This window comes from Chelonoidis abingdonii, chromosome 11 (genome assembly GCF_003597395.2).
Source record: "Chelonoidis abingdonii isolate Lonesome George chromosome 11, CheloAbing_2.0, whole genome shotgun sequence".
NCBI lineage: Eukaryota > Metazoa > Chordata > Testudines > Testudinidae > Chelonoidis > Chelonoidis abingdonii.
In genome coordinates, this window is record NC_133779.1 from 45,171,729 (window position 1) to 45,187,825 (window position 16,097).

A 16,097-nucleotide genomic window follows, 5' to 3' on the forward strand; every position below is an offset into this window, starting at 1 on the left:
CCGCAGCGGGGCCGCTCTGGGCGAGGGGGACGCTCCTGGGCCCGGCCCCCCGCGGGCCGCTCGGCCGCACTCACAGGCATGTTCGCGTGGAGGAAGCCGCGGCCGAAAAGGAGCTAAAGCGGAAGCCGGGGCCGCTATATCCGCTCCGGGGTTCCCCACACGGGCGGAAATGAGCACTTGGCAGGGCTCTGCTGCCATATTGGAAAGGTCGAAACTGCCCCCCATGGGCAGTTGGGTGATGTCGCCATTTTGAGAAGGTCGTTCACGCCAACAACACCCGACTGCCGGAAGTGCCGCCATATTGTAAAGGTCTTTGCCTTCAGCCAGAAGAAATGATGTAGTCGGAAGTAGCGGCCATGTTAAGAGGGTCAGTCTTTTCTCCACGGGAATGAGGAAATGACGCCATCTTGGGAAGGTCCCTGGGGACCCAGGCCCATGGGACGACCCCTGAGATCCCTCCTCACACAAGCCCGCTGCCGGGGTGTCCCCAGCTTGGTCGCGTTCCACAATCCCGCCCACCCCACAGGCCCGCGTGACATCACTGTGGGTGCCATGGTGATGGGAGGAAGTGACACGACCAGGCGCTGATGCGGCTCAGCACTGGGTGATGTCATTTGAGGGCCCTGGGACGATGACATCATAGCATGCCAGGCTGGTGGGAACGTGCCCCACAAAGACTGATGGGCCCCAATTCCTCTGAGCCCCAAATTCGTTCGTTGCTGTCACCCCCCTAAACTCCTGCCGGGGCCTCGCCCGGAGACTGGCTCCTCCGTCCCGTCCCGTCCCGTCCCACGCGCCGGCTGCCACGTCGCCCCTGTGCAGCCAGGCCGCACGGGGCTTTGGGACCCTCCCGTGCGAACGGGACCGACACCAATGCAAGCGTGGACGTGGTGCCCCCGTCGGCAGGGTAAGCCCGAGACCGGGCAGGGCAGGGCAGTTCGGCGAGCCTGCGAGAACTCTCGAAAAGGCCTCGAAGGCCCTGCTCTCTAATCTCCAGCAGCACGGGGCAGGTCCAGCCAGGGCTCCTCTGCAGCTGGAAGCCTGCAGGGCCACAGGCATGGGTGTGGCCCCGCACATCTGGATTTCTTGCTCCCCTTGGAACAGCGCTGTAACAAGGGCGAGGCGAGGGAGGCACTTGCCTCAGGCACGCAAAGCCGGGGGGAGGCGCAGAAAGAGGTGGAGAGAGAGAAAAAAGCCACTGGCATGGAGATATTTATAACCCAGGTGATCCCCCCCCCGCGCTTCCCCCCAGCATCTCCTGGCTGCGACTTGCTTCCCCCCTCCCCTTCCCGCGGCCAGGAGCAGAGAGTCCTTGTCTTTCCCCTGCAGCAACTGCTGCCGCAGGGTCCTTGTGCCCCCCAACTCCCTGCCAGGGCAGACTGACTCTGAGCCTGCCCTTCCACCTCAGACCCTTTCATTTTCCAATGGGACCCTCCAGCAGCACAGCCCCCCCCCCCCACCTGCAGTCACCACTCCTGCCCCATGCTGGGCAAGGAGGCAGCCCCATCCCTCACCCCCAGTGAAGCTACAGTCAGGGGCTACAGCAAGGGGAGCTGGCGCACGCAGCACCCCATGGCACCCACCATGGGGGAGGTGAGGGAGATTCCTGGAGCTGAGAGGGGCCCTAGGAGCACATGCAGTGACTGTGGTGAGGGTGAGTGTGCTGCTGGGGGGGGCAAGAATGGGGGGGTTCCTCCCCCAGAATTCACTGCTGCCGGCAGAGAGAGGGCTGAAGGGAGTCCTCCTCTCTGGCCCCTGTCCTGGAGCAACCTGCCTGCACCCCAAACTCATTCCCAGCCCTGCCCCACCCGAGAGCCCACACCCCCAGTCAGAGCTTTCACCCACCCACCTCACCCTCAACCCTTTCCCTGAACCCTGAGCCCCTCCAGCACCCCAAACACCTTATCCCCAGTCCCAGCCAGAACCCTCACCTCCCATACCCTGACCCTCTGCCTGAACCCTGAGCCCCTCCAGCACCCGAAACACCTTATCCCCAGCCCCAGCCAGAGTTCTCATCCCCCACACCCAACCCTCTGCCTGAGCCCTGAGCCCCTCCAGCACCCGAAACACCTTATCCCCTGCCCCAGCCAGAGTCCTCATCCCCACACACCTACTCTTGCCCTGAGCCCCTCCCACACTCCAAATCCCTCATCTGCAGCCACAACCCACAGCTCTCACTCCTGCACCCCATCTCTCTGCACCCCTCCCATCCCCAAACTCCCTCCCAGAACCTGCACTCCCTCCCTCCACACCCCCTCACATCCCCAAAGTCCCTCCCAGATCCTGCACCCCAATCCCCTGCCCCAGCCTAGGGCCTGCACCCCAGACCTCCTCCCTCACCCAAACTCCCTCCCAGAGCCTTGGTCGGGTGGGGCGCGGAGTTTGGTTGGGGGACGGGTTCTGGGCACCAGCAAAATTTCTACAAACCTGACACCCCTGATCCTGCCCTGCAAGCCTGAACTCCCAGCATTCTCAGGACACATGCTGATATCCAGCACCTCCCTCCTCTCTTAACCTTTGAGTCCCTCTCTGGATTGGAACTGGACGGAGCCAAAGACCATCTTGGAAGCAACATTACCAGCCCAAGCAGTCAAAAATCGTGAGTTGGACCCCCAAATCACAGGCTCTACCACCGCCCCTTCATTCATTCTTCGGCGGCAGGCCTTTCCCTCCGAGAGGGACTGAGGGACCCGCCACCGAAGAGCCAGCCTTGGGGGAGGGTGCAATTTTATATTCTTGCCTCGGATGCAAGAATACCTAGTTATGGCTCTGCCTTGAAAGCTGGATTTCCGCCTGAGAGAGGTTTGCAGACAACCAGGGCAGAGAGGGAACAGCAGCAGGCCAAGAGCGAGGTGTCCTGTGGTCTGGTCACTGGAGGGCAGAGTGCCGGCGAGTGGAATGCACAGAGGCCTTTCTGCCGCTTCCTTCCTGCACATCCCAGGAGAAAAAGTCACCTCTTGGTGCTTCTCGGCTGCAGGAAAGTTTTGCCCAGGATCTTTCTGATGACTCAGATAAAGGGATGAGCGCCAGGATTAGGAATTATGTGGTGTCAGCAAACCATGGTGGTGACCCAGGGACACTGGTCACGCCATGAATTAATGCCAGGAAATTTTTGGAGCATGTCTGCAGCACAATGGCCCCCCTCAGCTCTGCCAATGCGCCTCAGTCCTGATATGCAGTTCCTACTATCCCTGCCTGGGTCTCCCGTCCCTCCCTGCCCGCTCAGCCCGTGGTCCTCACTCCTGGCCTGCAGCCCCCTGCTATCCTAGCCGAGTCCCCGCTCATTTCTGTTGGTGTCCCTCAGTCCCACAGCCCCTCTGCTACTTCAGGCTTGGGCTCCCTGTAAGTTAACTGCCCTGAGAGGCCCCTCAGTCCCCACCCACAGCCTGTCCCTGCTGCTCACCCAGTCCCGGGCTCCACACAAACACAGAGATCTGCTGATGCCTCATCCCAATCCTGAGTCCTGGCCTGCAGTGACTTGAGGGTTCCTGCTTGTCCACTGCAGAGCAGTGTGGGGAGAGGAACTGGATCCCGTCATCAGAATTGTTCTGCCTGAGGCGCTCCCAGACCTAGGCCAGGAGAAGGTGAAAGAGAAAAGCATCTGGTGTGTGAAGAGGGAGAGGGTAGGACTGACCCTCCCCAGCTGTGGGACCCACCCTGCTAAGAGTTGGCTGAGTTTAGACAAAACAGCTTCAGTAAACCTGCCCCTCGCCTCACTTTGTTTAGCAGGAATTCCAAAGAAACCCAGCTCAGCTCAAACATATCCCAGCCCTGGGCTCCCCCAGCCCCCAGCTCAGCGGGTGCCCCTCAAGCCTGACCCACAGCCCCTGCTAGCCCAGCCCTGGGGTCTCCCTCCCAGCTTAGCAGGTGCCCCTCAATCCTGACCAACAGCCCCCTGCTAGCCCAGCCCTGGAGCCCCCCAGCCCCAGGTCAGCGGGTACCCCTCACTCCTGCCAGGTCGGCCCTGGGGTCTCCCCCCACAGCTCAGCAAGTCCCCCTCAAGGCTGACACGCAGCCCCCTGCTAGCCCAGCCCTGGACCCCCCCACCCCCAGCTCAGCGGGTACCCCTCACTCCTGCCAGGTCGGCCCTGGGGTCTCCCCCTACAGCTCAGCAGGTCCCCCTCAAGCCTGACACGCAGCCCCTGTTAGCCCAGCCCTGGGCTCAGCGGGTGCCCCCCACTCCCGACCTGCAGCCCCTGCCAGCCCAGCTGGGGGCTTCTGCAGACAGACTGGAGCCAGCCCCGGAGCTCCCCGCTCCCTGCCCAGGGCCCTGCCCCCCCGGCCCGGCAGCAGGAGGGCTCGGGGCTCCCCCGCCCGCCGGACGCAGGCAGGAGGCGGAGGCGGAGCCGGCACCGCCCCTCGGCGCTTCCCGGCTGCTGGAAAGTTTTGCCCAGGAGCCGAGCGGCCCGGCCCGGGCCATGGCCAAGTCCTACGATCACCTCTTCAAGCTGCTGCTGATCGGGGACAGCGGGGTGGGCAAAACCTGCCTGATCATCCGCTTCGCCGAGGACAACTTCACCGGCACCTACATCTCCACCATCGGTGAGTGCCCCCCCCAGGAACCCCCCAGGACCCCCCAACTTCACCGGCACCTACATCTCCACCATCGGTGAGTGCCCCCCCGGTACCCCCCGGGACCCCCCAACTTCACCGGCACCTACATCTCCACCATCGGTGAGTGCCCCCCGTGGACCCCCCAAACTTCACCGGCACCTACATCTCCACCATCGGTGAGTGCCCCCCCGGGACCCCCGGACCCCCCAACTTCCAACCGGCACCTACACTCCACCATCGGTGAGTGCCTCCCCCCGGGACCCCCCAATTCACCGGCACCACAGATCCACCATCGGTGAGTGCCCCCCGGGACCCCCCAACTTCACCGGCACCTACATCTCCACCATCGGTGAGTGCCCCCCCCGGGACCCCCCAACTTCACGGCACCTACATCTCCACCATCGTGTAGTGCCCCCCCCGGAGCCCCCGGGACCCCCAACATTCACGGCACCTACATCTCCACCATCGTGAGTGCCCCCCGGGACCCCGGGACCCCCCAACTTCACCGGCCCTACATCTCACCATCGGTGAGTGCCCCCCCCGGACCCCCCCCGGGACCTCCCCAACTTCCAACCTGGCACCTACATCTCCCACCATCGGTGAGTGCCCCCCCCAGGGCTCCCCCGGGACCCCCCAACTCACCGGCACCTACATCTCCACCATCGGTGAGTGCCCCCCCCGGGGCCCCGGGACCCCCAACTTCACCGGCACCTACACTCCACCATCGGTGAGTGCCCCCCCCCAGGGCCCCCCGCGGACCCCCCAACTTCAGCGGCACCTACATCTCCACCATCGGTGAGTGCCCCCCCGGGCGGGACCCCCAACTTCACGGCACTAATCTCCACATCGTGAGTGCCCCCCCCCCCGGGAACCCAACTTCACCGGCACCTAATCTCCACATCGGTGAGTGCCCCCCCCCGGGACCCCCAAAACACGGCAACTACTCTCCACCATCGGTGAGTGCCCCCCCCAGGGACCCCCGGGACCCCCCAACTTCACCGGCACCTACATCTCCACCATCGGTGAGTGCCCCCCCGGGAGCCCCCGGCACCCCAACTTCACGGCACCTACATCTCCACCATCGTGAGTGCCCCCCCAGGGACCCCCCGGGACCCCCCAACTTCACCGGCACCTACATCTCACCATCGGTGAGTGCCCCCCAAGCCCCCCCTGGGACCCCAACTTCACCGGCACCTAATCTCCACCATCGGTGAGTGCCCCCCCCGGGACCCCCCGGACCCCCAACTTCACCGGCACCTACATCTCCACCATCGGTGAGTGCCCCCCCAGGAACCCCCGGGACCCCCAACTTCACCGGCACCTACATCTCCACCATGGTGAGTGCCCCCCAGGGACCCCCCGGACCCCCCACTTCACCGGCACCTACATCTCCACCATCGGTGAGTGCCGCCCCGGGACCCACGGACCCCCAACTTCACCGGCACTACATCTTCACCATCGGTGAGTGCCCCCCCGGGACCGCCGGGACCCCCCAACTTCACCGGACCTACATCTCCACCATTCGGTGAGTGCCCCGCCCCAGACCCCCGGGAACCCCCCCCCCCAACTTCACCGGCACTACTCTCCACCATCGGTGAGTGCCCCCAGGGACCCCCGGGCCCCCCAACTTCACCGGCACTTACATCTCCACATCGGTGAGTGCCCCCCCGGACCCCCCCAGGGCCCCCCAACTTCACGGCACCTACACTTCCACCATCGGTGAGTGCCCCGGGCCCCGACCCCAACTTCACCGGCACCTACATCTCCACATCGGTGAGTGCCCCCCCCGGAACCCCCAACTTCACCGGCACCTACATCTCCACCATCGGTGAGTGCCCCCCAGGGACCCCCCGGGACCCCCAACTTCACCGGCACCTACATCTCCACCATCGGTGAGGCCCCCCCAGGACCCCCCGGGACCCCCCAACTTCACCGGCACCTACATCTCCACCATCGGTGAGTGCCCCCCCCGGGACCCCCAGGACCCCCCAAACTTCACGCCACCTACATCTCCACCATCGGTGAGTGCCCGCCCCCAGGAACCCCCCGGGACCCCCAACTTCACTGGCACCTACATCTCCACCATCGGTGAGTGCCCCCCCCAGGGAACCCGGGACCCCAACTTCACCGGCACCTACATCTCCACCATCGGTGAGTGCCCCCCCCAGGGACCCCCGGGACCCCAACACTTCACCGGCACCTACATCTCCACCATCGGTGAGTGCGCCCCCAGGCCCCGGACCCCCCGGGCACCCCACTTCACCGGCACCTACTCTCCACCATCGGTGAGTGCCCCCCCGGGGCCCCCCCGGACCCCCAACTTCACCGGCACCTACATCTCCACCATCGGTGAGTGCCCCCCCAGGACTCCCGGACCCATCTCTCCTCCCCCCCCCCCCCGTCTCTGTCCAGCCCCAGAACAGCCAGGGGTGGGCAGGTGAGGGCGGGGGGAGGGGGCGCCCCTGCCCTGGCTATGAACTTGCCGGGGTGCTTGGTCTGAGCTGAGAGCCCCTGGGATGGCCCAGGCCTGGTTCAGTGCTTGATGGGCATTGGTGCACCCTCACTAATGAGCTGTGCCTCCCCCACCCATACTGCTTGCAGGCATCCTGTTCACTAGTGCCCTGCCCCTTGCACCACTGAGCACTTGTGTGTGTGCGCACCTGCGCTGCCCTGCACCTTGCGCCCTGTGGTACAGGTGTGTGTACATGCGTGTGCCCTGCCCCGTGGAGGGCAGTGCCCTGGACCCTGCATTCCATGGCACAGGCGTGTGTGTGTGTGTGTGTGTACATGTGTGTGCCCTGCCCCATGGAGGGCAGTGCCCTGGACCCTGCACCCTATGGCACAGGTGTGTGCGTGCGTGTACATGCGTGTGCCCTGCCCTGTGGAGGGCAGTGCCCCGGACCCTGCACTCCATGGCACAGGCGTGTGTGTGCGTGTACATGCGTGTGCCCTGCCCCGCGGAGAGCAGTGCCCCAGACCCTGCGCCCCATAGTGCAGGCTGCTCCGCTCAGGGAGTCAGTCTGGTTGCTTTGACACCAGGCATGGAAGGCTGGGTCAGATGGGGAGGGGGCGGGGGTCAGGTCACCCCTCGACCTTGGCCCCTCTGCACTATAGCCGTGTCCAGGACGCCTGGGTTCTTGCTGTGCCTCTGTCATGTGACCCGCTGGGCTGCGTTGCTCCCCTGCACCCCAGGGCTGGGTGAGTGTGTGCAGAGCCCGGAGCCCAGGGAGCATCGTACCCAGCATCTCCACCAGACCCCACCACCGTGTAACCCTTTGTGCCCCAGGGCCAGCTCTGACCCCTGAGGGGTGAGAGCCTTCGTGATCCTCGGGCAGAGTCTTTGACCCCAGCCAAGGGGCCATGGGGACTGGGGGCAGCATCACTGGGGCTGCAGGTCCCCTCCGGAGCTGGCAGCTCCTGTCCCAAGACGGGGAGTTGCCCCTGAGATGGTGAAACAGTTTCCTGGGCCTTGGGCAAGTGAGGGTGCCAGCCCTGTGGTGTTTATAGAGCCGTAAACAGCCTGACACATCTGTGTGACTCGCACGCAGGCGCTGCGCTCGGCTCTCCCGGCGGGGAATTCCACTGGGGAGAGGGTTTGCTCCAGCCCGCCCCGAGTCCTTGGGCCGCCCCCTTCCCAGGGGGTCCGTGGGGATGTGCCCCAGCTGCTGGCGGGAAGTCCCCTCCCACCCCCGAGGTGTCTGTTCCCAACTCCACTCTGCAGCCCCGTGTCCTGCTCCGAGCTGTGCAGGCCCAGCGGCGGGTGGGGACCCCGAGCTACAGCCGGGCCTCTGGGCCGATCAGATTCTGCCTCCTGGCCATGAGCGGCAAGGTCTGCAAACCCCCGTGTGGCAAGAGCTTCCCAGGGGAGGGGGCAGCCGGCCTGGGGTGCTGGTGCTTCCCATGGGGGTTGCAGGGACAGAGCCAAACCCTTGGCCCTGACTGGCCCCGTCTCCCGAGGGCTTCAGGAGCCCCCTGGTTGGTCTGTTTCTGGCTCCACAGACCCCTCCCCAGGCCCGCCGTCACTAGGGTCCGAGGGCCAGACACCCCCAGCTGGTGTAGATCAGCGTCACTGCATGGAAGCAGCCAGGACTACCCGGATCTCTCCCCACTGTGGTTCTGGGGAGTCTCCCTCTTGCTGCCAGCCCCACAGAGCTCCTCCAGCAGGCTCCGTGCCCCGGGAGACAGCTCCAAATGCACCTCGTCCCTTCGCGTCCCATGTGCCGGGGGTCAGAGGATGATGTCTGGGAGCAGGGCTGCAGAGGGGCAGGGCTGGAAGTCATTAGGGCGCATTGGAGTGGGGTGGAGGGGCTGCAATCTTTAATCTCCATTGGAAACTCCGAACCCCACTGACCACAAATCTCCTCCCCTGTGGGGGCTGCTTGGAGCTGCTCATGTCCCGAGTCTGCTCCGTGGTGCTGTGGGGGGGTGCACTGGGGATGCTGCATGTGGGGTCCCTGATGCCAGGCTGAGTGTGAGTCCGGGGCTGCGTCATTCCTCTGCTTGCCCTGGGAAACGGGGCAGGAACCTGCCCCCCGACCCAGCACGCAGCGTCCCTGGCAGGGCCGGGCTGGGGGGCTGCAAGATGCACCAGAGGCTCTGTCTGTCTGCCTCTCCCCCCCCGCTGCACACCAGACAATAGCTGGACAGTGTGGGGGGGTGATGCCATGGCCCAGGAATCCTTGGCCCGTCTGCCTGAGTGGCTGCTGTGGGAGGCTGAGGGCTCTGCGCTCCCAGCCGCCTGCAGCCTGTTTATTCACCATGGGACGGGGGCACCTGCCTTGGACTTTGCTCCCTGGGGCGTCAGGCTGTTGCTGGGAGACCAGAGATGTGCAATGGGGGGGGACTGGAGGCTGGATCATGTTTAGGGGAAGGGTGAATATTGCAGGGCAGGAGAGTGGGGATACAGCCCCAGGCTGGCACTGCCCCCCCTGCCCTGGCACAGCCCCCAACCTGGCCCATCCCCCCCTCCCCACAGGCCAGTCACCCCAGTCCAGCACCACTGCACCCAGCAGCCCTGCAGTCGGCCTGGCCCCGGTATAGGGGTCGTGCCGGGGCCGCTGGACCCCCTTCACCCTCCCCTTGCGTCTCTGATGGCATCATCTGTCTTGTGTTCCAGGGATCGACTTCAAAATCCGGACAGTGGAAATTGAAGGGAAAAAGATCAAACTCCAGGTCTGGTAAGTGGGACCCGCTCCCCCTCCTTCCTGCGCCCAGTCCCCTCCTCTCCAGCCACACCACAGCTAGAGCCCTGCCTAGCGCCTGCAGGGCCAGGGGCAGGGCCATGTGTGGGCTGGGGGGCACTGTCTTGGCCCCGGGGCTGGGAAGGGGGAATCCGGAGCCTGCCCGTGCTGGGCTGCTGGTTCAGGCCCTGGCAGCCCCATGGATGGCGGCTGTGCCCTGCTGCAGCTGTGGAAGCAGCATGTGGATCGCCAGGCTGCCCCCACCCCACAGAGCAGCAACCAGTGCCTGTCGTGCGCCTGGGCAGGGGGGCTGAGGGCTGGGTCAGCCGGGGAGGCAGAACCAGGGTCCCTCAGGGCAGGGTGATTGCCCCAGGAATCCTTCCCCCCATCCTTCCCGTGGATCCCAGGGCAGCCTGTGGCGCTGAAGACGCTGCTGACCCCAGTGCCCCTTTCCCCTCCTCTCTCGCAGGGACACGGCAGGACAGGAGAGGTTTAAAACCATCACGACAGCATATTACCGAGGAGCCATGGTACAGTGCTGGGCCAGCCGCGCCAGGGCAGTGGGGCAGGAGCACCCCTGAGGCCAAGCCCCAAGAAGGGGAGTCTGGCCCAGTGCTTCTCGCAGCAGGCGTCTGCCAAGCAGGGAGGGGAACGTAGGGGCTCAGAGAAGCCCATCCGCCCCCCCCTCCCCCGGACAATGCAGCTGGGAGCGGGCAGTGCCTCTGTCTCAGTGCGAATAGCCTGGGGCTCCAGAGGGCCGGCCCGAGGAGCTGGGGCCCGGGCAATGGAAGTCGGAGATGCTCAGTCCAACTGCTCCATTTGCCACTGGGGGGCTTCCGGGCACTGCTGAGGGCCAGGCTAGCAGGGGCCTAGAGCCCGGACTCCCCAGCCGCGGGTCCAACCCCACTGAGCGAGCATCTCTTCCAGGGAATCATCCTCGTGTACGACATCACAGATGAGAAATCCTTTGAGAACATCCAGAACTGGATGAAGAGCATCAAGGAGGTGGGGGGAAGGGAGGCTCAGGGGGGAGCTGTGTCATGGTTGGGGTTGTGGGGGGAGCTCTGTGGTCCTGGTCACCACCCAGATGAGGTGTTATGTGGGGTTACAAGTTGCTCAGGGCTGGGCTAGCAGTGGCTGCGAGTTGGGAGTGAGGGGCACTGTCAGAGCTGGAGGGGGGCAGGGGGCTGGAGGTCAGGAGTGAGGGGCGCCCGCAGAGCTGGAGGGGGGCAGGGGGCTGCGGGTCGGGAGTGAGGGGCGCCCGCAGAGCGGAGTGGGGTGGGAGGCTAATGGTTGGAGTAGAGGGGGCGCCGGCAGGCTGGAGGGGGCGGGGGGCTGCCAAGGTCAGGAGTGAAGGGGCCCCGGCAGAGCTGGAGGGGGCGGGGGGCTGCAGGTCGGGAGTGAGGGGTGCCAGCAGAGCTGGATGGGAGGTCGAGGGGCGCAGGTCGGGAGTGAGGCGGCGCCGCAGAGCCGGATGGAGGCCAGGGGGTCTGCAGTCGGGATGAGGGGCGGCTGGCAAGCTGGAGGGGGGCGGGGGACTGCAGGTCGGGAGTGAAGGGGCGCTGGTAGAGCTGGAAGGGGGGCGGGGGGCTGCCAGGTCGGGAGTGAGGGGCAACCGGCAGAGGCCGGAGGGGGGGGGCTGCAAGGTCGGGAGTGGAGGGGCGCCGGCAGAGCTGGAGGGGGGCGGGGGGGTGCAGGTCGGAGAGTGAGGGGGCGCTGGCAGAGCTGGAGGGGGCGGGGGGCTCAGTCGGGAGTGAGGGGCGTGGCAGAGCTGGAGGGGGCGGGGGGCTGCAGGTTCGGTGAGCTGAGGGGGCCGGCAGAGCTGGAAGGGGGGCGGGGGGCTGCAGGTCGGCGAGTGAGGCGCGCACGGCAAGAGATGGACGGGGGCGGGGGGCTGCAAGGTCGGAGAGTGAGGGCGCCGGCAAGAGCCGGATGGAGCACGGGGGCTGCGGGTCGGGAGTGAGGGGCACCAGCAGAGCCGGAGGGGGGCAGGGGGCGACGGGATCGGGAGTGAGGGGCGCCGGCAGAGCGGGGGGGGGGGCTGCAGGTCGGGAGTGAGGGGCACCGGCAGAGACAGATGGAGGCTAGGGGGGCTGCGGGTCGGGAGTGAGGGGCGCCGGCAGAGCTGTGACCGTGGGGAATGCAGGACTGGGAGCTGGTTGGGGATGTGAGGGATGGGTGGAGGTACCTGGAGGATGGCTGAAGGGGGACTCAGAGTGGGGACAGATGGCAGGCTCGGGGCCCAGGGGTTGATCTCCCCCAGATCTGCTCTCTCCTCCAGAACGCTTCTGCGGGGGTGGAGCGCCTCCTCCTGGGGAACAAGTGTGACATGGAGACCAAGCGCAAGGTGCAGAGGGAGCGTGCAGAGAAGGTACCAGAGGGGCTCAGGTCGGTGGCACGAGTGCTGCTGTCATTCATGGCTGGATCTGGGAGTGGGGCCAGCAGCGCACAGTGTCACAACCCCCAGTGGGCGCTGAATGCAGCAGAGTCCCAGGGGCCAGGCCCCCCTCCTCCCATCTCACCCCCCTATTTTGGGGTGTCTCTGAGGCCTTGATCGTGTCTCCCCGGGATGGAGAGGCAGCTGTGCCGGGTCTCAGCCATTAGCGAGAGGGAAGGAGGTTTGGGGGGTTGGGGGTGCCTGGCTCAAAGGCCCCTTTATCTCCTGGCAGCTCGCAAAGGAACATGGGATCCGGTTCTTTGAGACCAGTGCCAAGTCCAGTGTGAACGTGGAGGAGGTAAGCAGGGCGGGGCCTGGCTCCCTGCAGGAGAATGACTCTCCGAGGTCCCTGGGCCCTGCCCCGTCGTGCCGCCAGCCCCCTGCACTGGGCGCTAACTGCCTAGGGGCAGCCTGGGAGAAGGGCTGGCCCACGAGGGGTGCTGCCAGGGGCTGGGTGGTGGGCGGTGCAGTGCCCGTGGGCAGGGAGGAGAGGTCTCTCCCAGGATCTGGGCTGTAGGAGGACCCCAGGCAGATCTCTTGCCCATCCCTGGAATGGATTGGGTGGGGGGCTCCAGTGAGGCTGAGACCTGCCCTCGGGACCTCTGGCCCACAGGCAGTCCTCCCTCTGTGTTCCCATGGAACCGGGGCGGCGGGGAGAGGATTCCCCCAGAGGCTCTTGTTTTCCACTGCCCCAGCCAGCTCACACCCCCAGCCCAGTGTCCCTGGCTGGCCTCCCCTAACCTGCTCCCCTCTCCCCTCAGGCCTTCAACACCCTGGCCCAGGACATCCTGCTGAAATCCACCAAGAAACTGGTGAGCATGTGGGGTCCAGGCGGGCTAGGGAGCCCCCCGAGTTAGAGGTGACCTGTGCAGCTTGGCCCCCTTCCAGCAGGAGGCGTTGAGATGGGGTGGGGCGTGGGGACTGGTTATACAGGGTTCACTCCCCTGGGGCTGAGATGCAGCCGTGGGGACTGGTTATACAGGGATCCCTCCCCTGGGGCTGAGATGCAGCCGTGGGGACTGGTTATACAGGGATCCCTCCCCTGGGGCTGAGATGCAGCTGCCTCTGGGGTGGGGTGTGGGGACTGGTTATACAGGGATCCCTCCCCTGGGGCTGAGATGCAGCCGTGGGGACTGGTTATACAGGGATCCCTCCCCTGGGGCAGAGGTGCAGCGGCCTCTGGGGTGGGGCGCAGAAGCTGTTTAACCATCACGCTGCCGCTGCCGTGCTGCACAGCAGGCTGGGCCAGGACGCTGGTGGGGTTCCGGTATCTAGGGCTGATGGGAACTTCCTGCATTGGAACATGGCCAGGACAGTAATTTGGGATCTTTAATGAGCACTGGTGGCGAAGCCTGACCCCCGACGCCAGTCCCAGCAGCACAGTGCCCCCTAGTGCCCTGTTGTGGCATTGGCTCAGTCACACTGATCATAGGGTGCCCCCTGGAGCATGGGGACCACCCTGACTCAGAGGAGAGTGCCCCCACTGAGTGACCCCGGGCTGCAGGGGTGCCCGACAGTGACCGGTTCACTCTCTCTTTCAGGGTAAAATCCGAAAAGGAAACCTGGACTTGCAAAGTTCTCCGAAGAAAAGCAGCAGTAAATGTGCCGTGGTCTAGCAGCAGCCACGCCACAGGAGGACCCCAGGGTGCCACCCCTCCTAGGCGCCACGCTGGAGCACGTAGTGCCACTGTGCCACTCCTCTCCTTTCTGCCACTCTCCTGTTCCTCTGTGACAGTGTGGGCTGGGCAGCTCCCTGCGCCGGGAGCCGGGCAGCTGGGCAGAGCTGAGCTCTAGAGCTGGGGTCTACAAGGGGCCATTCCCACAACCAGTTAACCTTCCAGCTGCTCGTGTGCTCCGAGAGAGGAGGAGCGGGAGGCGCCCTGCAGGCTGATTTGGAAGGGAAGGGAGCAGAAGGGGGAGGGAGGAGCTGGAGAAGAGGGGGGCTGCAGAGAGGAAGGACAAGGGAAACTTGGCCATGCTGCAGCCAGGGTGCAGGGTTTGTCTGCTTGGTGCTCCCAGGGGCACGTTGAGTTGAAGCCCTGGGAAGCTGGGATCTCTTCTCCCAAAGCAGCCGGCAGGTCCCCCGGGCTCCAGGCAAACACTGTACCTAGGGCTGGCTGCTCCATCACACATAGGAATGACTGTCTGAAAACCCAGGGCCCCCAAGCCCCATGTGGGGCCCAGTGTCTCCGCTCCCAGGGGCCGGCAGAGCCCCTTATGTGCCTTGGGCGCCTGGCGCTATTTAATTAACCATATAAAGCCCCAGCTTGTGCCTTCGCTCTCGGCTCCAGGGTGTTTCTTTTACAGCACCGACTATGGGCAGCGCAGAGGCTGGGTGGCAGGCTGGTGTGGGGCTGCCCCGCTGGGTGTGCAGGGCTGTCAAAGACCCCCCCCCACGCCAGCCAGCAGCCCTGAGATCAGCAACGTGAAGAGCTTTAAAGGGCAAATTGGACACCCTGCGCCACACGGTTCTGCCTCTCACAGCTGAGCCCATGAAAACGGGCATCTGTGTCCCTTTTGTTTCCTGTCCTGGGTCTCGTGCTCCCGGCCAGCCCCCACCAAGGCAGCTGGTCCCCAGAGTCAGGCTGGGCGAGCTCAGGCCTTTCACTGAACCAGCCTCTGGTGGGGAAAGAGAAAACCCTTCGAGCTGCTCAGCCGTGTGTTTGCCACGTGACCCCCACCATGAGGCCGGCTGCCTGCAGTGGCCTGTGTGTGACAGCCCCTGGGCTCTCCACTCCCGGCCCCCTAAGACCGGAGCCCACCCCAGAACACAGCACCAGGCCCACAGGAGCGGCTCTCGCCCCACAGCGCAGGCTGGCTTGGGCCAAGGAGACTCTGGGGCTGATGTGGAGGTGGGAAGGGCCCTGGCCCAGAGCTGCCAGCTGCCTGCAGGGACCAGGGCAGGACAAGAACCTGGGTCCTGAGGCGAGTGCTCTGCTGGGGGGGCTCCTGCCCGTCTCACCCCCAGGCCCTTGGAGCAGTGTCCCCGGGGCATGGGGCATGCGGTGGCAGATTGTCCCTGCCTTGGCCTGGGCAGTGGGGTCCAGCGCGCGGAAGGCACGGGGACCCAGTGGGCAGCGCCAGGCCTGGGGGTCCCGTCTCCGTGGCTGGCTCATGTCTGGGGCTGAGCGAGGATCAGGGGGCCAAACCGCTCGCCTGTCCTGGGGGCCTGCCGGGGGGGGGGGGGGGGGGGCAAACAAGCCAGGATCCGCTCAGACTCGGGGCTGAGATGCAGCCGGGGGACTGGTTAAAAGGGATTCCCTCCCTGGGGCTGAGATGCAGCTGCCTCTGGGTGGGGTGTGGGGACTGGTTATACAGGGATCCCCTCCCCTGGGCTGAGATGCAGCCGTGGGACTGGTTATACAGGATCCCTCCTGGGGGCTGAGAATGGCGCTGCTCTGGGGTGGGGTGTGGGACTGTTATACACGGGATCCTCCCGGGGCTGAGAATGCAGCCGTGGGGACTGGTTTATATCAGGGATCCTCCTGGGGCTGAGCAACTGGCAGCTACTTAATGGGGTGGGGTGTGGGGACTGGTTAACAGGATCCTCCCCTGGGCTGAGATGCAGCGTGGGGAGGGTTATACGGATCCCTCGCCCTGGCTGAGATGGCAGCTACTGGGGTGGGGTGTGGGGAGCTGGTTTTATACAGGGATCCTCCCTGGGCTGAGATGCAGCCGTGGGGATGGTTTAAAGGAATCCTCCCCTGGGGCTGAGATTGCAGCTAAACTTCTGGGGTGGGGTGTGGGGGACTGGGTTATTACGGGATCCCTCCCCTGGGGCTGAGATGCAGCCCGGTGGGACTGGTATACAGGGATCCTCTCCTGGGGCTGAGATGGCAGCTACTTCTGGGGTGCGGTGTGGGGGACTGGTTATACAGGGACCTCCCCTTAGGGGCATGAGGTGCAGCTGTGGGGACTGGTTATGC

The 16,097-nt window shown here is 65.4% G+C and overlaps 1 protein-coding gene across 2 annotated transcripts; it reads left to right on the forward strand.

The window, feature by feature from the left end:
* The first annotated feature begins 4,358 nt into the window (after window positions 1-4,358).
* On the forward strand, window positions 4,359-14,450 carry RAB13 (RAB13, member RAS oncogene family). Of its 2 annotated transcripts, XM_032793653.2 has the most exons (8): window positions 4,359-4,542; window positions 9,671-9,731; window positions 10,204-10,264; window positions 10,662-10,739; window positions 12,016-12,105; window positions 12,404-12,469; window positions 12,933-12,983; window positions 13,713-14,450. In XM_032793653.2, exons 1-8 carry the CDS (start codon window positions 4,419-4,421, stop codon window positions 13,785-13,787), a joined length of 606 nt encoding a protein of 201 aa, XP_032649544.1. In that variant the 5' UTR covers window positions 4,359-4,418; the 3' UTR covers window positions 13,788-14,450. The 2 variants fall into 2 exon arrangements, with proteins under 2 accessions (XP_032649544.1, XP_032649545.1); XM_032793654.2 differs by lacking the exon at window positions 12,016-12,105.
* Window positions 14,451-16,097: the final 1,647 nt, after the last annotated feature.